The sequence below is a fragment of the Schistocerca cancellata genome, chromosome 7 (genome assembly GCF_023864275.1).
Source record: "Schistocerca cancellata isolate TAMUIC-IGC-003103 chromosome 7, iqSchCanc2.1, whole genome shotgun sequence".
Lineage (NCBI taxonomy): Eukaryota > Metazoa > Arthropoda > Insecta > Orthoptera > Acrididae > Schistocerca > Schistocerca cancellata.
Genome location: NC_064632.1, coordinates 462,779,053 through 462,805,247, shown reverse-complemented (window position 1 = coordinate 462,805,247; position 26,195 = coordinate 462,779,053). Strand labels below are relative to the sequence as shown.

The 26,195-nt window shown below is 43.7% G+C and overlaps 1 protein-coding gene across 1 annotated transcript in view; it reads right to left on the bottom strand.

The window, feature by feature from the left end:
• LOC126092092 (zinc finger and SCAN domain-containing protein 22-like) overlaps positions 1-26,195 on the bottom strand; it is a 759,840-nt gene that overhangs the window by 305,272 nt on the left and 428,373 nt on the right. The window contains exons 2-3 of the mRNA XM_049907515.1: positions 25,074-25,212; positions 20,541-20,696 (exon numbers count right to left, since the gene is read on the bottom strand). Of these exons, the coding sequence (XP_049763472.1) occupies positions 20,541-20,696; positions 25,074-25,212 (295 nt within the window). The remainder of the gene's footprint in view (positions 1-20,540; positions 20,697-25,073; positions 25,213-26,195) is intronic.

The window sequence follows — 26,195 nt, the reverse complement described above, 5'->3', positions numbered from 1 at the left end:
ATTTTTTGCCTAAATAATTTTCTGTCTTGAATTTCATCTTGTTTTATATCTGCCTCTTTCATGTCCTCTTTTATAGCAGCAATCCATTTTATTGTCTCAGATTTAGCTTTACTTCGATTTTCGTAGAATTCCACTACTTGTTTAGTTAGTCTGGTAGCATCCATTCTTTTAATATGCCCATAAAATTTTAATCTGCCTTTTTTCATATCCGAATATATGCTGGTGTATTGTTGAATTTCACTATTTGCTCTTAGCCTGTATGTTCCTTCTTCAGTATATTTTGGACCTAGAATTTTTCTGATTGCTTTTCTTTCTCTTTTTTGGATTTCTTGAATGTCCTTTTTTCTGTTTAAAATTAGCGTTTCAGCCCCATAAAGGCACTCTGGTTTTATGACCGTGTTGTAATGTCTCAATTTAGAGTACCTCAAGAGACATTTTTTGTTGTAGATGTCTTTTGTAAGTCTAAAAGCTGTCTCCATCTTTTGACAACGAATTTCATTTCCAATTTTTTCTAGACCAGTCTCTGAGATTGTTTCACCTAAATATTTGAATTGCGAAACTCTTTTGATTTTTCCATACTTAGTTTCCAAAAGTTTGGGTGCCAGTTTGTTGCTAGTCATATACTGTGTTTTTTCAAATGAGATTTGGAGACCTACTCTTTCTGCTGTTTCTTTAAGAATTTCTATTTGTTTCTGAGCAATTTGGATGTCCTGCGTTAGAATAACCAAGTCGTCTGCAAAGGCCAAACAGTCTATTCGAATATTTGTTCGTCCTAATTTCACTGGTTGGTCAATTTTGAACTCCAATTTTCGTTCGCGCCACTCTTGTATTACTTTTTCTAGAACGCAGTTAAATAGCAACGGAGAGAGTCCATCACCTTGCCTCACGCCTGTTTTTATTTCAAAGGGTTCTGAAATTTCTCCTCTGAACTTTACTTTTGATTTTGTACCAGTTAGCGTGTCTCTGATAATTGCCGTGGTTTTAGGATCCAGGCCTTGTTCTTTCACAATTTGGAAAAGAGATTCACGATCCACTGAGTCATAAGCCTTTCTAAAATCTACAAAGGTACAAACTAGTTTTTTATTGTAAATTTTTTGATGTCTGAGAATTAGTTTGAGGACTAAAATCTGTTCTGGGCAAGATCTATTTGGCCTGAAACCTGCTTGATATTCGCCAATTTTCCATTCAAGTTGTTGTTGTGCTCGGTTCAGAAGACATTGAGAGAGGATTTTGTATGTGACTGGAAGAAGAGAAATTCCTCTGTAATTATTAACATCAGTTTTGTCTCCCTTCTTATGAAGTGGGTGAATCAAGGCGGTTTTCCATTCATCAGGAATTTTTTCAGTTTGCCAAATGTTTTGCATAATTGAAGTAATTTCTTTAACGGTTTTTGTTATTAAAAGACATATTTTGCACAGCGGGCCCCAAAGAATAAAAGATTTAAAGAGACTCATACGTGTTTTCTCCCACCATTTTGTTTTTTAGATGCCTGTCCTTTGAACATCGTGTTAAACCTGTCCACTTTGCTTGACACGTCAGTTTTGTAGTGATAAGAGAGGCGCTAACCAAATTAATCTCAATGTTTCACGTTCCCTCGTGTTGCATGGCAAACTATTATTATTAATAACAAATTTTCTTCGATGATCGTCAACAATTCTTTTTTGTTTTCTGGTCCGTTTTTTTAATATCAGATTGGTTATAACTATTGTCCGTCTGAGTAGTGTGCGTGGATGATTTCTATGCTGAGTACCCAAGGTTCAATTCCCAGTATTACCAGCGATTTTCTCTTGGTGGGAGGGTTGGAATCAGTTTCATTCAGCCTCGTGATGTAAGTTGAGGAGCAATGAGAGGTAGTGACTCCAAAGTCTGCAAATGCAGATCCAAATAACGGTATCGACTGAGGGTAACACGGTTGTCTGTCGGTTCAGATCGACTCCCCTCCCCCCTGAATGGCAGAGTTTTGCTTTGATTTTTACACCTGTTGTCCAGTTTATGTATTCTTCTTGGGAGACTGATTCCTTTCGTAAATTTCAGACAACATTTGAGAAATATTTAGACGTATATCCATATTAAGCTTAGAATCCCTCTGTCAATGTAAACTACAAATCATGTGGGATGTAAGGCTCCACAGTTTTTCGTTATTTGTTCTTTTCGTATCTCACCTAACATTGATAAAGGTATTGCCAAAAATGGTAAAATAAGACGTAGGAGAAATGAGATTTTGTGAGCAAATCATCACCACAAACTTTGTCTTGATATCTGACAGAAAATCCAAAGAGACTGAGGTCGTATATAAAATACTCTACTACAAGAAACAGTCAACGTCTTCTCTACGTGACAGCGTTGGAAATACTGTCGATGACACTGATGCTAAAGTAGAGTTCCTAAACACAGCCTTCCGAAATTCTTTCATCAAAGAAGACGAAGTAAATATTCCAGAATTCGAATCAAGAACAGCTGCCAAATGAGTATCTTAGAAGTACATATCCTCGGAGTGCTGAAACAACCCAATTCACTTCAAAAAAGCAAGTCTTCCGGTCCATATTGTGTACCAGTTAGGTTCCTGTCAGAGTACGCTGATACAATAGTTCTGTACTTAACAGTCATATAACACGCTAGCTTGAAGAAAGATCCGTACCCAAAAACTGGAAAGTTGCACATGTCACCCCAGTACTCAAGAAAGGCAATGGGAATGCTCCAGTAAATTATAGGCCCATATGATCAACGTCGATATACGGCAGGATTCTGGAATGTATGCTATGTTCGAATATTATGAATTACCTCGAAGAGAAAGGTCTGTTGACGCACAGTCAACACGGATTTAGAAAACATCGTTCGTGTAAAACACAACTAACTCTTTACTCGTACGAAGTCTTGAATGCTACTGACAAGGGATTTCAGATTGATTCCGTATTTATAAATTTCCAGAAGGCTTTTGACACCATACCTCACAAGCGGCTTGTAATCAAACTGCGTGCTTATGGAATATCGTCTCAGTTGTGCAACTGGATTCGTGATTTCCTGCCAGAGGGGTTACAGTTCCCTGTAACTGACGGAAAATCATCGAGTAGATCAGAAGTTACTTATGATATTCCCAAAGATAGTGTTATGTGCCCTCCGATGTTCGCTATCTTTATAAAGGATTTGGGAGACAATATGAGCAGTCGTCTTAGGTTTTTCCAGGTGATGCTGTCGTTTATCGTCTTAAAGTCATCTGACGATCAAAAAAATTGCAAAACGATTTAGAAAAGATATCTGCGAAATCTGGCAATTGACTCTGACAATGAAAAGTGTGAGGTCATCCACATGTGTGCTAAAAGGAATCCGTTAAACTTCGGTTGTATGAGAAACCAATCAAATCTAAAGTGCTTAAATTCAACTAAATGTCTAAGAATTCCAATTACGATGAACTTTATTGCGAAAGAACACATACAAACCGTCGCGGGGCAAGCGAATCAAATATTGCTTTTTATTGGCAGAACACTTAGAAGCTGCAGCAGATCTACAGAAGAGACTGCCTACACTACACCTATCCATCCTCTTTTGGAGTACTTCCGCGCGGTGTAGTATCTTTACCAGACAGGATTAACGGAGTACATCGAGAAACTTCAAAGAATGGCAGCACGTTTTGTATTATCGGAAAATAGGACAGAGAGTGTTACGGATATTATACAGGATTTGGGACGCAAATAATTAAAACAAAGGAGTTTTTCCTTGTGGCGGGGCGTTTCACGAAATTCAGTTACCAACTTTCTCTTCCGAATGCGAAAACATTTTGCTAACGCCGACCTACATAGGGAGAAACGATCATCATAACAAAATAATGGAAATCAGATCTCGCTTGGAAAGATTTAGGTGTTCTTTAATTCCGCGCTCTGTTCGACCGTGGAATAATGTATTAGTGTGAGGGTGGGTCAATGAACCCTCTCCAGGGTCTTGATTGTGATTAGCAGACTGTCCATGTAAATGAAGATGTAGATTATATGCTGATGACATATTCAAAAGCTTCAGGGGGAGCGATTCCAATGAGATATCGCATAGATCCTACTCCACCACAATGCAAGCACATGCTTTGGCGTTATATTTTAAAAGTTTAGTCTTACGCCCAGTTTCCTTTCATCCGGCTACCTACAACCCATCAAAATTTATTGCTCCACTTTGAGACAATAACAAGAGTAGCATCATATTTCTGAAAAATATAAATCCAGACGTTAAACCTTCAAGCAATTGACACTTCACAGTTAATTTCCAAGATAAATCTTCGCACACAAATTGCCCTCTCCTTCAGACTTCGTTAATCTGTATAGCAAACACGTATGAACGCAAAGATAAGGTGTCCCTGTGACAGTTGTGTGCAAGACGTTCTTCCGGAGCATGGACATAAACATGAAGTGAGAATTATATTCGAAATAGATCTACATACCAACATGCTGAAGAGTGTCGCAACCAATATGTAATAACTTTAGGCAGAATGGCGCCGAATGATGTAAAGAGTGCCGCGTAATCGACTTAGTGACACGGGGAACCCTAAAGATGTTTCGAAACCAATGTTGAAAAGCCATTAAATTAAAGCACGAACAGTAACATAGAGGGCACATCCTCCCCAAGCAAATTAAGCCGTAAGATAAGGGAAACCTATTACAGGACAGTGCTTCTGAAGCAATAAACGTGTTCAACACAACATAAACAAGACGTAATCTCGGGCAGCGCGAACACAAACTACAGTAACCTCCCACTCATTCGGGCAGCGGGAGAGCCCAACCAAACGACAGGGTGTACCCTCATACAGCGAGAATCGAAGCTGATACGTGTGTGTCACTCGTGAATTACTTAATAGCTTAACCCTAATTGGAGTTTTCAAAATATGTACTTGTCCTACAGGGGCTGTGTGTTGAATGGAGCCAGGTATTAACACTCTGATCTGTGGCAGTCGATGCTGCGGTCGTTGAAACGACTCCAGCGATGTGAGAGATAAGGACAACCTTCTGCTACTGTGACATTCTCCACTCAGAGGTCCAGGCAGCTGGTGTAGTTATATATCTGCAGCCTTATTAGAACCAGCCTATTCACTGAGGGGACCCTTCCGTGGCCAAGAAGTCAGTGGAAAAACAGCTGTCCTGCAAGAGTTCGCGCAGGTAGTAAATTATCTTTGAATATGCTAAAGGATATCTCACCGTCTGTCTTCATCGGAATTTGGAAGTTAGAACTGAAAACCATCGATAGTGAGATGCCTGCATTAATTTACAAATACACGTAACGATCATTCCGCTAATTAACGATCCAAATCGAATAGTTACTACCTACATTTTGCTGATAAAAGTTTGTAGACCTTATCTCGGTTGCTTCCTACACGCATTTATGAGAGAAAACATCATCACCTGTATTTCCATGTCTCGCCTGAGGCCTTTTGAAATTAATCATTTCCAATAACTGTGGGCATGTTGGGTTTCAGTCGCTTATCGCTTATAACTCGTTACAAACTGCCAAGTTTATCCGTTTGAACAATACAAATAAGGACTTAAAAATATAAAATACAAACAAAATTGTTCCGCTTATCAGGTTGATTATTGGCTTACATTTTTGTACTATATGAACCAAAATCCCAAAAACTAAATTTCATTGATACTAACACCATCTCTGTGCCAAGCAGAGAACTTACCATCTTCCCCTGTAAATGTTGGTATACTCACCAAGTAGCAACCGGATCTTTCTGCTATAATGAAGTCATTAGTTTTGAGTCAATACGCGTATATGCATTTCTTGTGTAATACACATATTATGTGACCTGATAACACAAAGCCCAAAAGTCACAAACTGACTAACACATTAATTTACACTGGCGCACCAACGAGAACTAATAATGCATTGCTGTGTCAGATCACACTTACGAATTTGGCACCGTCACGTGGTCAGTGGGGACCACATTCTGTAAAATGTTTTCTTGTGTCTTCAGTCTTGTGACTCGTTTGATACAAGCCACCAAGAATTCCTGTCCTGTGGCAACCTCTTTATCTCAAAGTAGCACTTGCACCCTACATCTTTAATTATTTATTGGATATATTCCAATCTCTCTCTTCCTCCATATTTTACACTCTACAGCTCCCTTTAGTACCGTGGAACATATTTCTTGTTGTTTTAAGCCATGCGTTATCATCACGTCCCTTCTTCTTGTCAATGTTTTCCTTGTGTTCCACTTTATATCGATTCTGCTGAACTTCCTCGTTCATCTTATTACTCCACCTTATTTTCAGCACTCTTCTATAGCACATCTCAACTGCTTCCATTCCCTACTTTTTCGGTTGTTGCACACTCCATGATTCACTACAACACAACGTATGGTCTCCGTAGTATACTCTCACAAGTTTCTTCCTCAGGTTCAGGCCGATGTTTGATGCTACCAGACTTCTATTGGTGAGGAATGCTCTCTTTGCCTGTAATAATCTGCGTTTTACCTCTTCCTTGCTTCGTCCGTCATGTTTTATTTTGCTTGCAGGGTAGCAAAATTCGTTGCCTTCGTCTACTGTGTTGTCATCTCTTTTGATACGTTTGTCACGTATCTACTATGCTACTCCTAATTTCTTTCATCTTTCTTCGGTTTACTCTCAGTCTATATTCTGTATTTATTACACAGTTCATTCAGTTCAACAGGCCCTTCAGTTCTTCCTTATTGTCACTGGGGATAGCAATGACATCAGCGAATCTTATCGTTGATACGACGAAGGTATTGGAATAAAAAATAATGTGTAAACATAGCGTGGCACAATTGTCAATTTGCCAAAAGCAGTAAAATTATCAGAAGAAAATTGTTTGTATCTTAATGTCTTTTCTCTGTGGATGCAGTAAAACTACAGAACGAGATATGAAGTTTTAATTTATTACGTCTTTACTAACTCTATTTGAAGCATATTTTCCAGACAGTATCCACATGTACCGCGGAATGTACCTCCAAAATTATATTATTGTACGACACATAGTACAGGAGGTAATGACGTTACACACATTGATATGCTAGACAAACCAGCTCTTTCTTAAAACGGATTGCAAATTACCCACACTGTACCGATCCAGTGTTTGATACAGCGAATACCTGTTAGTGGGCTTCAAGAAACTGTAAAAATAATATTAATATTTTTACAAACTTTTTTCGCTTAGTGCTTTACATCAAATAATTAACACATTAAGTTACCTGTAAATTAAAAAAAAAGTTATAAACTGTTTTATAAACGGGAGCTCGATTCTTTAGAGAACTAGTTGATAAGTTTTTGTCGACGAACGAACTCTGTAAAACTCATCATGATTGAAGTGACAAGATTACCACCCATTCCACTTTAGGCATTAAATGTATTTATTTTCATGGTAATCACTAATTACACCAGTTTCGTACTCAAGAGCAGTAGAAAAAACGATAAAATCTCCTAAACGCAGCGGATAGACTGTGGTAGCTTCGAAATCCGTTTTTAAGTTGGAAGCGTTGATGGATACATGGCGAGTGAAGTCCGAAGCGTGAAAAACAGGTGTTTGCCTTACAAGAAAAGATCCCCAGCTGCATTTCATCACAAACTAGTAGAAGTTTACAATGTAAGTGTAATGTCATGAAAACAATGCGTGATTATGGTGCCAGGAATCAGATCTCGGATACGGGTGATACATACAGCCCTGAACTCGTATAAGCGATTTCCATGTTTTCGGACTATAAAGTAGCACCTGGTCGGTTGCCACCTGAGAACAGATGCCGATGTTCAAGGGACTGTCGTCATGTTCTTCCTGGAACCGGACACTGATTTCTTCCACACCCGTTTCGGCTTATTAATATCCTGATGGAACGAATGCTTAGAAAGAACATGGGTACTTTGTGGAATAGTAATGCGTCAGAGCATTAGGAGCTTTGTGCGTCTCTCTGATTTCCTGAATAAATCATTCCTCTCAGTAGTCTTCGAGCGGTCTAAGGCGCTCCAGTCATAGACTGTGCGGCTGGTCCCGGCGGAGGTTCGAGTCCTCCCTCGAGCGTGGGTGTGTGTGTTTCTCCTTAGGATAATTTAGGTTAAGTAGTGAGGAAGTTTAGGGACTGATGACCTTAGCAGTTAAGTCGCATAAGATTTCACACACACACACACACACACACACACACACACACACACACACAGTAGTCTTGTCACTTTGAAGCACCCTCGTAAACTGTGACTACACACACACACACACACACACACACACACCCACACACACACACACACACACAGTAGTCTTGTCACTTTGAAGCACCTTCGTAAATTGTGACTGGTACTGAAAACGAGTGATGTTCGAATTTCAGAAGAATCCTGCAACCTTAGAAAATACGTTGTTTTTATCGCCTAAAGGCGATCTTGATTGCTAAAACATTTTAACTATTTATTTTTTTATTTTTTGACCGTCTTGTAAGGAAAGCAAAGTGGACATGAATATGGAGTGTGTCCGACCTTCGCCTTAATGACAGCTTGAACTCGATACACTTTCAACAACGCGTCTGAAAGTCTGTGGAGGAAGGGCAGTCCATTCTTGAGAAACCAGATAGTGGTATCGAATGACGGAGCCTGTAGCGAAGTACGCTTTACAGCTCTGCCCAATGTGTTACTTTGTGTTCAGGTCAGTCCATTTCAGGACTGTTATTGTCTACAAACAATGGCCTATCAGATGCTACTTTATGACAGAGTGCGTTGTCATGCCGGTACAAACAATCATCATATCCTTACACATTCAGCGTTTTGTCAAGCGCAATAAGGGAATCACACAGTGCTCAAACACTGGATTCGCATTCGCGGGAGCTACGATTCAATTCCGCGTCCGGCCATCCCGATTTAGGTTCCTGTGATTTCCCTAAATCGTTTTAGCCAAATGCCGCGACGGTTCCTTCCCCATCCTTCCCCAATCCGATGGGACCGATGACCTCGCTGTTCGGTGCCGTCCACCTAAATCAACCAAACAAACAACAGTGGCCACTGAAAACACCCCCATACCGTACACATCCTCCGTTCTTCACTGATTGCACTACAAATGAGAGCAGACATTTTTCTCCAGACATTCACCAAACTGAGATACTTACATCGGATTGCCACAAGATATAGCGCGATTCATCACCCCAAATCACTCATTTCCAGTCATCCTTAGTCCAGTGGCGACGCTTTTTGTACGACGTTAAGCGGCGTTTTGCATTGTCTGCAGAGATGTGTGGCAGCTCGAACACTGTATCGCCTCCTTTTAAACTACCTGCACACTGTCTCTGTGATAGCTGCACTGCTTCTTCGTAGTAGTCTGGATCTGACGAGTGACTTTTTCGTCTTATTTCTTGCGACTTTTTTTACAACCACCCTCCGCTGGTAACTGACGGTTCGTGTTCGTTAGTATTTGAGGTCTGCCAGGCCTCGGTTTTGCTGTGGCTATTTCTCCACGTTTCCGCTTCACATACACAGATTTTGAAGGGTCGACTTACACAGATTTAGAAGGGTTGAAGTATCCCTAATTATTTATGTGACTTCCTACGACAGCTCCAAGCTCGAAGTCACTGAGCTCTACTGAGGGACCTATTCAGCTGTTACATCTTCTCTATTGATAACGCAATACTTGCTACCTCCTTTTATTTATTTATTTATTTATTTAACCTGGCAAGATTAGGGTCATCAGGCCCTCTCTTACATCTAACCAGGCATTCTACTTATTTTACATTCATACGTTTTAGTAGGCATGTTAAACTTCATCTAGTACAAAAAGTGAAATAAACAATTAGAAAGGTACACCTGGAAAAATACATACATATAGAGTTTATATTCGTAGATCATAAGTACTGTTATAATTAGACATTATTGAAGAGTCAAATTTTAGATAGGAGTACTGGCAGCAGGGAGTATGAGGGAGACTCATGGTGAAGGGAGGAGAAGAATAGACATGATGAAACATAATTAAGAAAATATAAAGGAAAAGAAGATTGCCTGGCTAATAGAGATAGATGAAGAGGAAGGCATCTCAGGAGCAAGATAGGAGACGCTAGCTTTGCTATTTGACAGATGAGAGGATTGGCCTGGTACATTAATTATACTTTTATACTGGCGAATTTGCCTCCTGTGACATCTACTGGTCAATTTCGCGTTACACGGGTGAATGTTGATACTTTGGTTAGATATTCTACATAACAGGAGAGGTATGCGTCATCTCTAGCTCAGAAGGATTTTTGTTAAATTTTATATAGTAGAATTGAAAACAAACCCCATCCACTGTTAACATATGGTTCAAAAGCGAGAAAATACGTTACACGTATTAAACTGTTTTGTTAAAATGGTTGATGTAAATCATCATCATTTTCGTGGACCTTTGTACCACGTTGGGTCGGTCATGTTACTATGGATTTGGGAATATTAGAGTCAGAGGGTGGCTGGATGCCCTTCCTGTCGCCACCCTGCACCCCCTGGGATGGAATTTGTGTACCGCAACTGTCTGTGTCTAGTGTAAGCCATGAGATAGTGCGAACGTTTTCAAATGACTGCGAGTCTTGTAACTGAGGCGGGACATGGGGACCAGCCCGGTATTCATCTAGTGGGATGTGGAAAACCGCCTAAAAACCATATTCAGGCTGGCCGGCACATGGGCCTTCGTCGTTAATCCGCCGGGCGAATTCTATCCGTGGCCGGCGCGCCTACCCGAGTCCAGAATGCAGTGTATTAGCGCTCTCGGCTAACCTGGATGATAAAACGAGGAATGTAAATATTCAGTGTAAAATTTATTTACTAAATTACTAGCTCCTCCAATGTGTTCAGAAAATTTCCCTTGTTATCTGTGAGCAATATTTTCAGATTTTTATGAATGTTTCTGATGTTACTGTGTTTAGTGGGTAAGTGAAAACGCAATGTTGTTTTGTTACTAGCGTATTTATGCTGTTTTATAAAGGGTGAGAAAATTTCTTCCCGTTTTGCCTGTGAAACGTCCTAAAATCTGGCTGACTGAAGAGGAATTTGAACCCGTGTCCTGCCGAACACGAATTCGCCGGTTTCAACCACTGCGCCACCTCCCTGCGTACGGCCACGGAGGGGAGCGTCGCACGGCAGCGACGCAGATAAATCTGCGGACGAGAGGACAACGGCTTCATTACTGATACTACAAAGTCCACGAGTCCAGCGCGTCGCTCGGTCGCGGGCCGGTTCGCCCCGGTGCTGCTCGCCTACCGATATTCATGGCCGTATTAAAATACAATTACGCACCAGTAAAACATCGGGGCCCGCCATAATCGTAAAACAATACGGACGCTTTCGCGGCAGTATTAAATGTAAGTGGCCGTAAAGGCGGACCGCGGACGAGTTTTATGCGCTGGCGGGCGACGAGCGCAGACGGGGCGGCTCGTCAGCTCGGCTCGTCAGCGCGACCACTCCCCGGGCGCCTCGTCGCGGAGGCGGCGCTTAACGTCCGCGTCATTAGCGTCGCGGGCGCCCGGCCTCCGCTCGCCTTTCTCACAGCCCGCCGCGCCGCCGGACGGGAAGGCAGCGGGCCACACCCGCCATTACCCGCCTGCTCCAGACGCTGCTCCGCCGTCTGTTCATTGCTGTGTCTCTCTCTCAGGAATTCTCCAGTCTGTCTACAGTGTTGCTGTCTGAGCGACCCTTTCGTTGGTCTTAGCACCACTGACATGAAACAAAGGAATTATGCTACCTTGCACTCATAGCAGGTCCGCCTCCCTAGCAGAAGTAGTCAGCGCTTACTGGCAGGTACTTTTCCTCGGTGGAATTGAGTGGAACGGATTCCTCTCAGCCGCGTAATGCCACCTGATGAGCTGCTCGAATGAGAAGTAGCTGCTCCTACTGTCCGCTTAAAATTAGTTGACAGTTGTCACTTCACGTGTTGGGCCTGGTTTGCTCCAATCAGAGTGCTCACACCCAAACCTCCAGATGTTAGACACTCAGATCGGTTCCAAACGTTGTACGTCGGTAGAGTACCAACCAAAACACCGATATGGTTCGTGCTACGTGCTGTCGTCCAGTAGAACATGCGTGAACAGTAATTAAAAGGAACACCGAAACTACGAAGCAGAGGAAAAGCGTGTCTGTGAAGAAATGGTTCGCAGATCCCGCGTTTGTGCGTGGGTAGAGCGCGAGATCATCGTGTCAAAAGTCCTGCGTTCGAAACCCACTGATTTCATGTTTTTAATATTTGTTTACGCGTGAAACTGTTATACGAGAGAACGTTTTCCTGAAATGTAAAAGTACTTTTCGGAGTTTGTAGTAAAGCTCTTTTGCCAGTCTGCTTTCGCTTCGTTGGATGAAAGTAGCAAACGTATAGAGTACATCTATAAAGATCGGCGTGTTGTTCTGTCGGGCATGGGGGAGAGAACAGACACCGCTCATGATGAAGCAGCTAGTGCATTTGTAGTTTCACAGAATAAACATAAACAATTGGTGTAACTCTTCAGGCTTTCCCGGCGATCTAATGACATCTTGGGTTGTCGGGTGTTCTGCCGGATATCAGCGTCGTACTTGCACGATATTTCGGTCACGTAGCTCGTGACCTTCATCAGGTGCGATCTGAGTCTCAGGTCGCACCTGATGAAGGTCAAGAGCTACGTGACCGAAATATCGTGCAAGTATGACGCTGATATCCGGCAGAACACCCGACAACCCAAGATGTCATAAACAATTGGAATAGTAGAATAAAGAAACAACTGCATCAGTCGTCCCGAAGTATTAATAGTCCCATGTAACACTTTAACACATATTACAGTAAAAAAATTGACACCATTGGGATTTGAACGCCAGACCCTGGGTACGACGATCTATCGCTCTGCAAACTTTCCCACGGAAGCTATATGTTTCAGTTACAGTTACGCTTTTCCTTCGCTCCGTAGTTTGTTTAACGATTATGCTCGTCCTTCTGGACGACAGCTCCTAGTACGAACTAAATCGGAGCTTGATACTCTATCGACATACAACGTTTGGTAGCGATCTGAGTGACGTTTGGACGTTTGGGTGTCAGGTACGCGGTCGACCGTTCGTCGTTGCCAAACTGCCACGAAAATTACTCAGTTCACATCCAGTTCCTTGTTAGACTTTCCTTCTTGGTATGTTTGGATCACAAATGATGGGTTTGGCACTCTTATTTGGTATTTCATCAAAAATGATAGCCACATAAACAATATGCACTCGTGAGGAAGCTAATAAAATACACACGTTTCATACGCAGCACTAGCCAAACTCTATTGAATATTTGCGCAAAAGACGTGATTCAGAGTTACATATACAGTTATCATAACCACAGAGATCAGCTTACATTAGTCCGCCTCCGTAGCGAAGCGGTAACGTTACCGCCTACCACGCCAAGAGGCCCGGGTTCGATTCCCGGCTGGGGCAGGAGATTTTCTCCGCTTAGGGACTGGGTGTTGTGTTGTCCTCATCATTATTTCATCCCCATATCCGGCGCGCAAGTCGCCCAATGTGGCGTCGAATGCAATTAGTACTTGCCGTCGGCGGCCGAGCTACCCCGAATGCGGGACTCCCGGCCCACAATGCCGTACGCTCACTTCATTTTAGCTTACATTAGATAAGTTTCGCACGACATTGCGTCAGGCCCAATTCTTGTAGGATGCAATTCATCGTTACCACTAGGTCCCATAGTTCAAATGGCTCTGAGCACTATGGGACTTAACATCTGTGGTCATCAGTCCCCTAGAACTTAGAACCACTGAAACCTAACTAACCTAAGGACATCACACACATCCATGCCCGAGGCAGGATTCGAACCTGCGACCGTAGCAGTCGCGCGGTTCCGGACTGAGCGCCTAGAACCGATAGACCACCGCGGCCGGCTAGGTCCCATAGTCGTAAATGTCAGTGCTTAACCCAATTTTGTTGCATAGCGCAATGGTTGGCTTATAAACCTAACGCGTGCTAGGTCCTAAGTTGCAATCTCGTGAAATATTGCTATTTTTTCGTTTTTAAACCTAATGGAAAGAGTATGATCATCATTTTATTCAGTTGATTGGTTTAAATGTATTTTTTTATTTAGAAGCATCATCTTCATCACCTTATTTTCATCCTACGACTCCTTTTTCGTTTCGAATCTACCTGTGTCGCCTACTGTCGGCAACTAAGTGCAATGAGGACCGCTCATCGGTTGGTAACGCGGCAGCTCGTGTGGCCAGTGTGAGGATAGTTCCAGGTAACCAGCGATAGCGAGAAATTACAGATTTGTTTCGACGCTGAAACGGAATTCTTTCTGGCTTGTGTCTGCGCGTAGAGGTTGCTTTAACCGCCGTGAACAAAGCGATCGTGATCTGAGTTCTGCCGCAGAATGTTGACCGCCATTTCCTCGGATACATTGCACATCACGAGGTTGTGGTTAGGTTTAGTCATCGGTCACTGAAAGTCGGCTGTCGACAGAGCATTCCACATTTTCAGCATACCTCGCGGCGGCCACTCCCATCGTGACACATTAACAGCATTTACTAAGAGACCCGCAGTGTTTGTGTGTCGCCCATAACGGAGCAGCAGACGGCAGCCGCAGTGGCAATACGGTGGCGGCAAATGACAGATGTCAACTATCAAGTAATTTTAACCGGACTATTGATCTAGAAAGCCGAGAACTGCCGGGAGACCGGTGTGTTGACCATATGACTCCACTACTGCCGGCCGGTGTGGCCGAACGGTTCTAGGCGCTTCAGTCTGGGACCACGCGACCGCTACGGTCGCAGTTTCGAATCCTGCCTCGGGCATGGATGTGTGTGATGTCCTTAGGTTAGTTAGGCTTAAGTAGTTCTAAGTTCTAGGGTGACTGATGACCTCAGATGTTAAGTCCCATAGTGCTCAGAGCCATTTGAACCTCCACTACTGCTTCCGAATGACGTCATACCTATTTTTTTCTCGTTGCAAGCACAATAACGCATGACACATGATGCAAGGCATGGAGGATGCACCCACTGTAAGAACTGTACTAGTATCGAACGTGGCACAGTGGTTAAGTGCCATACGATGAATACAAACGTCTGAGATTCCATTCCCTGACCAATTCCAGGAGTCATCTCTTTTACCTATGACAATGTTTATTGATGTAAAAAATTTCAGAATTGTTCGTGGATCAAAGTCGATGTTAAACTGTAACTCTATAGCTACCTGGGTAAGGTAGTTCAAAGGTCGGAGGAAGGCAAGAGCACAATCCAGTGGGATCGTAACTAGTAAACCACTGTGGTATTCAAACTAACCATTCGGTTGAAGATAAATTTACTTAGGGGAAACACGGTAAACGAAATGAAGCAAATATGCTAAATTGGAAGCAAAATAACGTATAACGGATAAAGCGAGTAGTATTTCAGCAGCAGACTGCCACAGGGAAAGAATGTACGTCTGGAGAACAACTTTATGTGGAAGTGAAACATGGATTGTGAACCAGAAGAGACAAGAGAGGTATATACGAGGAATGCTGACTAAGAACAGGACGATAGGACTTGTTAAAGACATAAGAGCATAGTTTCAGTGGTCGTAGACGGAGCTTCAGAATAGTTCAAACGGCTCTGAGTACTATGGGACTTAACATCTGAGGTCATCAGTCCCCTAGACTTAGAACTACTTAAACTTGACTAACCTAAGGACATCACACAAATCCATGCCCGAGGCAGGATTGGAACCTGCGACAGTAGCAGCAGCGAGGGTCCGGACTAGAGCGCATAGAACCGCTCGGCCACAGTGACCGGCCTAGACGGAGCAATAGGGGGTAAAAATTGTGGGAGGAGACAGGGATTGGAATATATCCAACAAACAGTTTATGAGTAATGGCGGATATAAGAGTGATAAGAAGAGTTTGGTGCGAGAGAAGAAGTCGTGGCGGGCTCTATCAGACCAATTATAAGACTGATGATCCATATTAAAGAAAAAAAAATGCACGTTCACAAGGTATACGCTTCATCCCAGCGCATTGCGTTGTAAAGACACATTATTTACTATAAAGCTTATTAGTCAATGTTCAAATATCTTTTACTGATTTGACCTCATACTTATTTTCAGTTGCCCATAGTACTTCTAGGCCGAGATAGTCGAAACAGGACAACCTATAAACAAGATTTGTTCGAGCATTGGCTGCTAACCATTAACCCGGCCGGATAGTCAAGAACGCCGCCAACGCACTCACAGTTGAAATACGGGAGTGGGGAGCCAGCCTGGGATCGACACCGCCTCGTGGGACGAGGGCTAGAGAGCCGGCCAGCGTTGATGTGGCTTTTAGGCGGTTTTCCACTACGTGAATACGGGGATGGAACCCACGACTTGTCTCAGACACGATGAATATTAGTTTGGTGCATAGGGTCGTAGCGGTTTTGTTCTACATATTGGTATTCTGGTTGATATGGTTTTATTTATCGGTTGCCGTTTTCTAATTGTAGTTCACTGTTGCTATTTTGTCATATGCAGGTAGTGAATGGAGCTGTGGACGCTAGAGAACAGAGTGCCAAGTGGAGAAACCGGAACATTTCCAAGTACTTTTCTCTTTGAGTTCAGTAGATGGGTCACAGCGGCGTAGGCGAGCAGAAAAATTTAAGCGTATACGGGGATAATACCATTGTACAGAGCAGGGCAAGGAAATGGTATTCTTCATTTCCAGTAGGATCGCTTTGATTCAAGTGACTCTTCGTTCAGAAAGGCTGGTTAAAATGGCTCTGAGCACTATGCGACTTAACTGCTGAGGTCATCAGTCGCCTAGAACTTAGAACTAATCAAACCGAACTAACCTAAGGACATCACACACATCCATGCCCGAGGCAGGGTTCGAACCTGCGACCGTAGTGGTCACGCGGTTCCAGACCGAAGCGCCTAGAACCGTAATGCCACCCCGGCCGGCCGGTACAGAAAGACCTTCGGGGATGATAAAATTCGTTTGAAAGCATTAATCCACAATGATCGACAGCAGTATACTCTAGAAGTGGTAAATGTGATGAACTTTGGTCATTCCACCCACCTGCAATAGCTAAGTTTCAAATATCGGTGTACGGGTACCGCGCGCTCTAAGCCAAAATCACACAAATTAGCGGGTGGCCTTAGCTGCCTTCCCCCTTGCTCGTCATCAAGTGGCTCGTGAACAACACCAACCATTCCTATCCTCTGTCGTTACTGGTGACGAGAAATTGTGCCTTTATATTGACGTGAAGTAAAGAAAGAAATGACTGAGCCCACGCAAAGCAGCATCTCCCGTACAAAGACCTGTGCCCATCCACATTTGCAGAACACCTAAGAGAAAATGACCACAAACCAACCACTAGAGAAGATGACATGAAAATAATTAGAATCAACAATAAAAAACACCTCCTAACCATGCAAGAAAATTACCACATACAGAAAACCAAAGCAGAGGTGAAAATCCTGTTGAATGACCAAGTACACATGCCAAGCAATTCGTTATTTACTCTAATAAATAAAATAATAGAATAACGTTCCCAAAAACTATTATTATATTAATACTGTCCAATATAGTAATAATAGAACACAACATCTTTACACTCACTCATCCATGAACCCCTCGACAGAATATTGAAACGAAAAGTCAAATCTACTGTCACCAAAGTTTTCAACCACTCGCTAACAGGCTAACAGCTAATACCACCCCCTCTCTCTCTCACTCACTCATACACACACACGGTATAAACATCATAAATAGAAGTTAGCATCGAACATATACTTCGTTAGGTGGGCAATAAATAGGTAAACATACCAAAGATGATAAAACACATAATGGCGTCGCAATATTTATCTTGTGCAAAACAGTGCGCGACGAAATAGTTGTATCGAGTGACAAAGGAACAATAGTCCACCATAAAAAAGAGTGATAAACATGGTGAACAGTGTGTGGAAGGCGAGAACACAAAGATGTGATTAAATGGCAGTGATAAAAGTGGTAGTGCGATCTCCAGACCAGATGTGAGTAAACGCAGATCAGCAAATCGTAAGTAATTACTTTTTTTACAAAAACAATCGCGAAGTGAACTGTTTAATAATCTGAAACTAACAAAACTGTATCGTTACAGATCCCAGTGATGATACCTTAGAACAGGAGAGGGCGAAACGCGCATGGGATAAATAAAGTTACTAAAAGCAGGAAAAGGCAGTTTTATTTACAAAACAAGTATGTACAAAAGACATTGTTGTACACCTGGTGGAACAGCGTCGGTGCAGTTTTGCTTCCGCGAGGTGTAATAGTCACTGCTGACATTTATGGCCAGCAACCGACAGTCTTGCAGACGCATTCCGAGAACAAGGAGCAGGAAGACTGTATGAAGTGATGCTGCTGCACGATAACCCCTGCCCGCATTCTGCTAGACTGACAAGAAACACTATGCAGGAGTTCGGTTGAGAAGTAATTCCGCACCAACCTTATTCATCTGATATTGCGCCCTCAGATAGTCATCTTTTCCGCTGTCTATCGAACAACCTTCAAGGAAATTCCTTTCCGGATAAAAATGCTCTCGGATCATGACTCGACGAGTTCTTCACCACAAAGCCACCTGATTTCTACAGTCATGGAGTCTAAAAGTTACCACAGCGTTGGTTGAATGTCGTAAATGGTGAGGGAGAATATGTTACTGATGACTAAAGTATCTGTTATGTTTATTAGTTGTACACTCCTGGAAATTGAAATAAGAACACCGTGAATTCATTGTCCCAGGAAGGGGAAACTTTATTGACACATTCCTGGGGTCAGATACATCACATGATCACACTGACAGAACCACAGGCACATAGACACAGGCAACAGAGCATGCACAATGTCGGCACTAGTACAGTGTATATCCACCTTTCGCAGCAATGCAGGCTGCTATTCTCCCATGGAGACGATCGTAGAGATGCTGGATGTAGTCCTGTGGAACGGCTTGCCATGCCATTTCCACCTAGCGCCTCAGTTGGACCAGCGTTCGTGCTGGACGTGCAGACCGCGTGAGACGACGCTTCATCCAGTCCCAAACATGCTCAATGGGGGACAGATCCGGAGATCTTGCTGGCCAGGGTAGTTGACTTACACCTTCTAGAGCACGTTGGGTGGCACGGGATACATGCGGACGTGCACTGTCCTGTTGGAACAGCAAGTTCCCTTGCCGGTCTAGGAATGGTAGAACGATGGGTTCGATGACGGTTTGGATGTACCGTGCACTATTCAGTGTCCCCTCGACGATCACCAGTGGTGTACGGCCAGTGTAGGAGATCGCTCCCCACACCATGATGCCGGGTGTTGGCCCTGTGTGCCTCGGTCGTATGCAGTCCTGATTGTGGCGCTCACCTACACGGCGCCAAACACGCATACGACCATCATTGGCACCAAGGCAGAAGCGACTCTCATCGCTGAAGACGACACGTCTCCATTCGTCCCTCCATTCACGCCTGTCGCGACACCACTGGAGGCGGGCTGCACGATGTTGGGGCGTGAGCGGAAGACGGCCTAACGGTGTGCGGGATCGTAGCCCAGCTTCATGGAGACGGTTGCGAATGGTCCTCGCCGATACCCCAGGAGCAACAGTGTCCCTAATTTGCTGGGAAGTGGCGGTGCGGTCCCCTACGGCACTGCGTAGGATCCTATGGTCTTGGCGTGCATCCGTGCGTCGCTGCGGTCCGGTCCCAGGTCGACGGGCACGTGCACCTTCCGCCGACCACTGGTGACAACATCGATGTACTGTGGAGACCTCACGCCCCACGTGTTGAGCAATGCGGCGGTACGTCCACCCGGCCTCCCGCATGCCCACTATACGCCCTCGCTCAAAGTCCGTCAACTGCACATACGGTTCACGTCCACGCTGTCGCGGCATGCTACCAGTGTTAAAGACTGCGATGGAGCTCCGTATGCCACGGCAAACTGGCTGACACTGACGGCGGCGGTGCACAAATGCTGCGCAGCTAGCGCCATTCGACGGCCAACACCGCGGTTCGTGGTGTGTCCGCTGTGCCGTGCGTGTGATCATTGCTTGTACAGCCCTCTCGCAGTGTCCGGAGCAAGTATGGTGGGTCTGACACACCGGTGTCAATGTGTTCTTTTTTCCATTTCCAGGAGTGTATTTTTAACTTAGAGAGAAATGCTACGATCCTATGGACCAAACCAATAAAAACTTCGAAAATGTTATCACAGTTGACCATGACATCTACACTAAACACAGGCCGATAGGTTACACAGATTTATTCTAAGAGGATGTGATGGCTTGAGGAAGGGTATCGGTCCACGAAATGCCACTAACACTGCCGAAAAGGATATATTTGAATGCGAACCCCGTAGAGAAATGGGGAAGTCAAATGGAAAAGAAGAGAATAATCGTTACAGACAATTTTAGTGAGTTCACGTACGGCCTGAGTGAACAACACGGCAAGCGACACATTTTTTGTAAATCAAGTAGAAGTAGGTACTGATAAGGCACTATTTAGCGTTCCCTTCGTCTGATCTGTGGTGGACTTACCAACTTCGGATCATTAGCAAACACGCAACAAACAGAAACTGTATTGTTTGAAACTAAAACGTTTGAGCTTGTATCCGCAAGCAGTCATAATAGTTATAGATATCGTGTTGGTACTCACCTTCGAGGATGGTGTCCATGGTGCGGCGGTAGATGGAGGTACGCAGGTAGTGCACGGCGGGCATGAAGAATACTTCCTCGGGCCGCTCGGGGAGGAAGTAGACAACCAGCTCCGAGTTAGCCGGGATCGTCTTCACCACCTCGTACATGGGCTCCCCTGCGGACGAAACCCACAGCCATACTCCGCTTTTCTGCAGCCAGTACTTCGCATTTATATCACACGTGGGTCCCATCAAAATGTCACACTAAGGTAACTAGACAAGTCCGGTAAAAAGCATCCCCACATAGTCTTTTTTGAAGCCTGTATACATGATCCTCCCAGATTCTCATTTTCCTTATCCTATCCGAGTAATTTTGTCAAGCTTTGCAAGATATTTCGTTATTTAGCCGAATTCTTCGTACGATGAAGATAACTTCAGACAACATAAAATTTTGGAATCAGAGAACATGCATGTGATGCACGTACTGTTTGACGAAACCTGTGGCACTGTCTAGGAGCAGAAGACGAAGACAAAACACTCTTTTAGTATATGGCTCAAAATTTTGTGGGGATCTATTTCTTTAATAGGAATTCATTGGCCTTCGGTTTATAGCCATTCAAGCCATCTCAGTAATGGAAATACTATACGACAGTGTATTGGAGACGATTTTCTTGTCAGGTACGACGATAAGAATGGATAACAAAACACCCAGTTACCTATCAGAGAAAAACTTCAAGCCGGCCAGGTATCGAACCCGGGTCCCTTCGACTGGTAATCTGCCACAGTGACCTCGCAGCTACTGAAACGAACTTGTGGAAGCCTTTAAGTACATATACGAATAAAAATGTAAATGTAAAAGTAACTCCAGTGGTTACAGGTTCCTTTTTATGTCGCGATTACAACACAAACGATTTGCAAACAATCAACTGATGCGCCATCTTTGCTTACTTGAGTCTTTGCAAAAAGTATGTGATGTGAACGCGACAGAAGAAAAGGAGGCTGTGACCAATGAAGTTATTTTCACACTTACGTGGCGCGCGGGATTAGCCGCGCGGTCTCAGGCGCTGCAGTCATGGACTGTGCGGCTGATCCCGGCGGAGGTTCGAGTCCTCCCGCGGGCATGTGTGTGTGTGTGTTTGTCCTTAGGATAATTTAGGTTAAGTAGTGTGTAAGCTTAGGGACTGATGACCTTAGCTGTTAAGCCCCATAAGATTTCACACACATTTGAACACACTTATGTTTTCGTTGCAACAAAAGACATCTACAAAATGTTGAGCCTTGTACTGAAATAGCATTTTGTTTCTGTCTTCTGCTACTAGTTAGAGGCACAGGTTACGCCAAAGTCGCATTTATGACATACTGATGTATTAATCCGCATAAATCCACTTCATAAAGAACTGTTAAACATCTGAAACGCGTAAGCTGGTTGCAGAAAACCTGTAGTCTCAGGTGATATTAATAGGAGTCATGGTAAAAACGTAACGTAAAATGCTCTACATGACATACGGTTATTCAGCGTATTTAAACACTTCACTAAACTGAAACTTTCACGGTTTACAATTTCTATTTGTACTTTTTGCACCGACCAGCAAAAAAGTGATGGACATAGCGGGACTGGAGGCAGGGGAGTTGGGGGGGGGGGGGGGGCGGCGATGGAGAAAGAAAAGATGAATAACTCCACGGTTATCTGTTCCTATTTCAGTGATTACAAAACCGAGTTCAGTTAAGGAACCTTGCAGTGTGATCCCAATTATCAACATTTTGTTGCACCCATGGTGACCTCGGCGCATGCACTCATTCGGTTGGGTCTCTTAAAGCCTTTGTATTCTCTCCTGGTCCGACGCATCTGTCGGGGGCAGATCTGGGGATCTTTCAGATCTCAAGAGTATCTCAAAATGACGCAGAGTATACAGACACGTTCCAGAGGCAGACAGCGAGCATTGTACTGTTGAAAAATGGAACCACGATACTACTGCTTGAGAGGTAACGCATCAGGACGTGGAACGTCCGTGTCTTGGCGTTGTCCCGTCGTAGTTCCCTCACTCACTATAGCCTTAACCTGAAGTCTCCCAACGTACGCATGGAGTAACTCCTCTGAGCCTCTCCAAAGCACTGGAACATTGGGACACCTCTTCAGGTCGCCGCCATATTCGCCGTGGTCATCCAGGGTAGCGCAGAACTTGCACTCACCGCTGACCACGTTGTGACGCCGTTCACCAACAGTCCGTGCATCCCTGTCACGGCATCACTCCAAACGCAGAAGTTTGTACGAACTTCCGGCACTCTGGAATAGATGTGGGTTAGCGACTTCTGTTAAACAGTACAACGAAAAACAAGTCCAAAGTTGAAAATTTTCCTTTGTTTTTAATTCACTCAAGGACTGGTTTCTGGCCGAGACCGATTTTCAGATCATAGCAACATAGTCGAAAATGGTATTTCCGATAATGTGAAAACCATGTCAAAAACGTGCAACTAACAGTGACAGCGTCATCAGCTTGCGCTGTAGATGTCAGCTGCACATTTTTGACACGGTTTTCACATCTTCGGAAATACCATTTTTGACAATGTTGTGATGATTTCGGAATAGATTTCGGCCCGAAACTAGTCATCGAGTGAATAAACAAAAAGTAAAATTTGCAACTCTGGACTGGTTTTTCGTTGTACTTGTACAGAATGCCGTGTTTTAGTGTTAAAAGCAGCCTGTGCATCGCACGGTAATTGCCTAGTCCGGCTGCTGTTGGTCTCCAATAATGGTGCGGGATGACACAAAAAAAGTTGAATAGAGTCCATTACTTGTTCTCGGATGGCAGCCGCAGGTGTGATGGGGCTAACATATGCGTAGTGCACAATACGTCAAGCCTCCCTTGCAGTCGAGGCGTCGTCGACCGGACCATTGACGACGAGTATGTCTGCCTTCACGCTCTCAAGCGGTGCAACATCGGGCCACTGTCACATTAGAATACCCCACAAAGCTGGATATAGCAAGATTCGAGCAGCGGCCAAATGGAGTCCCACGGTGAGTTCCCTTTCAAACTCCGTCAGGTGTGGATAACGCTGTCTCACACTAGTATGCGACATCTCCGTGCCTCACACAGTACTCAGTCAACATCTGGCACTGTTCGCAGCCATTGTATATCCTATTGACCTGGTAACAGCACTAACACACTCGGGTAGACTTTCTACCTGTCACAGAGAATCGCAACTCTTATCGTTTACATCCTTTACGTGTAAAAAGTTACATTGACATTCGACGTCTCTCTGGGTACTTCCGTTTTGTCAGGCAGTGTAGTATACGAGGTGCGACAATAAAGTATTGAGACTGATTTTCTTTGCAAGATGTGGCAACCTGCACGCTTGCGTAGGCACAGTATCTTTGATCTTGGTCTATAAGCTGCTTCTAGTCCAAGCGGCACATCAATGCAACTGCTCAGTCGTGACTTGTGCTGTAATAAGTTGACACGTGTTTGTGTCTCTCGTCACGGAAATGGAACCGTATAATATTGCACAATGGTATGCCATTTCTTCTTGCATTAAATCGGGTGAAAAGGCGACGAAACTTACGGTAAGCTTCAGAAGACTTTTGGAGAGGAGGTTATCTCAAGAGCTCAAGTTTTCCGTTGGCATAAAATGTTTAGTGAAGGCAGAACGAATGTTGAAGATGAAGACCGCAGTGGACGACCATCAACCTCACGGACTTCTTTGATTCCAAGGGAATTGTTCATAAAGAGTGGGTGCCTCCTGGACAAACAGTTAACTATTATTACTACAAAGAAATTTTAGAAAGACTTCCTAAAAGAGTTCTTCGTGTCCGTGTCAACATAGCTGATAATTGGCTTTTGCATCACGATAATGCGCTATCCCATACTGCTCTATCACTACAGCAATTTTTAACCTCAAAACAAATTTCAGTACCACCACAGCTACCTTATTCACCAGATATCGCTCCGTGCGACTTTTTTCTATTTCCAAAAGTCATAACGGCGGTCAAGGGACACCCTTTTCAAACAACACAAGATGTCCAAAAAGCTGTGACGAGGGTCTTCGAGAATATTACTGAAGATGAGTTCCAGAAATGATACCATCAATAGCAGAAGCGCTGGAAAAAGTCTGTGCAGTCAGAAGGGAACTACTTTGAAGGAGACAAGACTAAACTTGACCAAAACGGTAAGCAACATTTTTTTTCTGATCAATCTCGTTACTTTTTTGTCGCACCTCCTAGAGTTGTTTCAAACTGCTTACTTGTAAAAGATTAGCTGTTTCTTTTTTTATTCACCCTTTCCATTTCTCTACACAAGATAATGTCAGCCGCCTTATTTGACGCCAAGAAATGTTTATTTTCATTGGGATGATGCATTATCATTTGTCTTAGAGAGAGCTTTCATTTATCTAACGAGTAAAAATGAGTTTGACTTTCAACAACGATTACATCCTAGAATTATCACACAAAAACAGTTTCTGGACTCCATATGTTGTCGCATGACAATTACCGCACCCATAAAGTTGTCAAAGGTTTGTGATGATGGCGCCTCGCTTTAGCGTTATGCTGGACCTACCTTTTATCTTGGTGCCGATGAGATTGACGTCTTCCGTGTACTCGTGGACGGCGCGTAGGAAACGTACCCAGTTACAGTGGCGGACACGCCGCCTGTCTACTTCTGTGATCTCGTCGTAACAGCCGAACCGGTGTCGGATCTACAACAAAGAGACGAAGCAACGCTTAGCCGACAGCAGTTCTCATGGAGAACACTTTCATTTAAAAACATTCTTGTGATACGAGAAGCACAAAAGAGTTCTTTGCGGTAGGTGCGTACTGCACTTTCGCAAATCAAATCAGATGAAACAGACTTTGGTTGTTCGCTGGGCAACCCGGACTGACCGGAACGAAAGGCTTTCATATCCCACATCTACCTCTACTCTCGCTACTTTCACGTGTACAAGATCTGAAGACATCTCCGTTATGTGACTTACCAGATCAATTACGGTGCTGACAAGAGCGCCCTCATTACTACACGAGAACTAAGTTAACATGCATAAAAGAGAAGACTGGTCGTTAGAGAGCGCTGTATATAGCGTGGGAAAACCAGAAAGCATAGAATCGGAGCGCCTGAGCTGTACTACTACAGAAGGATGTTGAAAGTTAGTTATAAGATAAGGAGTCAGAATGTTCTTCGCAGAATTGGTGAAGAAATGAAAGTTTGAAAAACTCTGACAAGAAGAGAGGACAGGATGGCAGCTAAACCAGTCAGTGGATAAATAACACAAAAGAACAGTGTGGTGTAGAACTGGTACCAGGGGGCCATGTAACACTCCGACGCTGACGTAAGTCAACACATTTATTTGGTGTATATTTGATAGTCGGACATATGGTGTCGATGCAGAAAGATAGATACGGAGATGTGAGAAAATGGTGGTAAGTAGTTATCGTTTTTCGACGGGCCCACCACCATTCGGAGAACGAAGTTGCCCGATCTGATGAACGTGATCTCTCCAACGTATCTACAACGAATCGTGTACCGTTTGCAGTCATGTAACTCGGCGCAAGAACGGTGGTCGTAAAAGGATAACAAGCCTTTTCGATGACAGTCGGATTCAAACCAACAGAAATTACCTCTGCTAGTGAAAGCAGGACCATATCATTCACTTTCTGAGCGAACACTATGAAAGGAAATACTTGC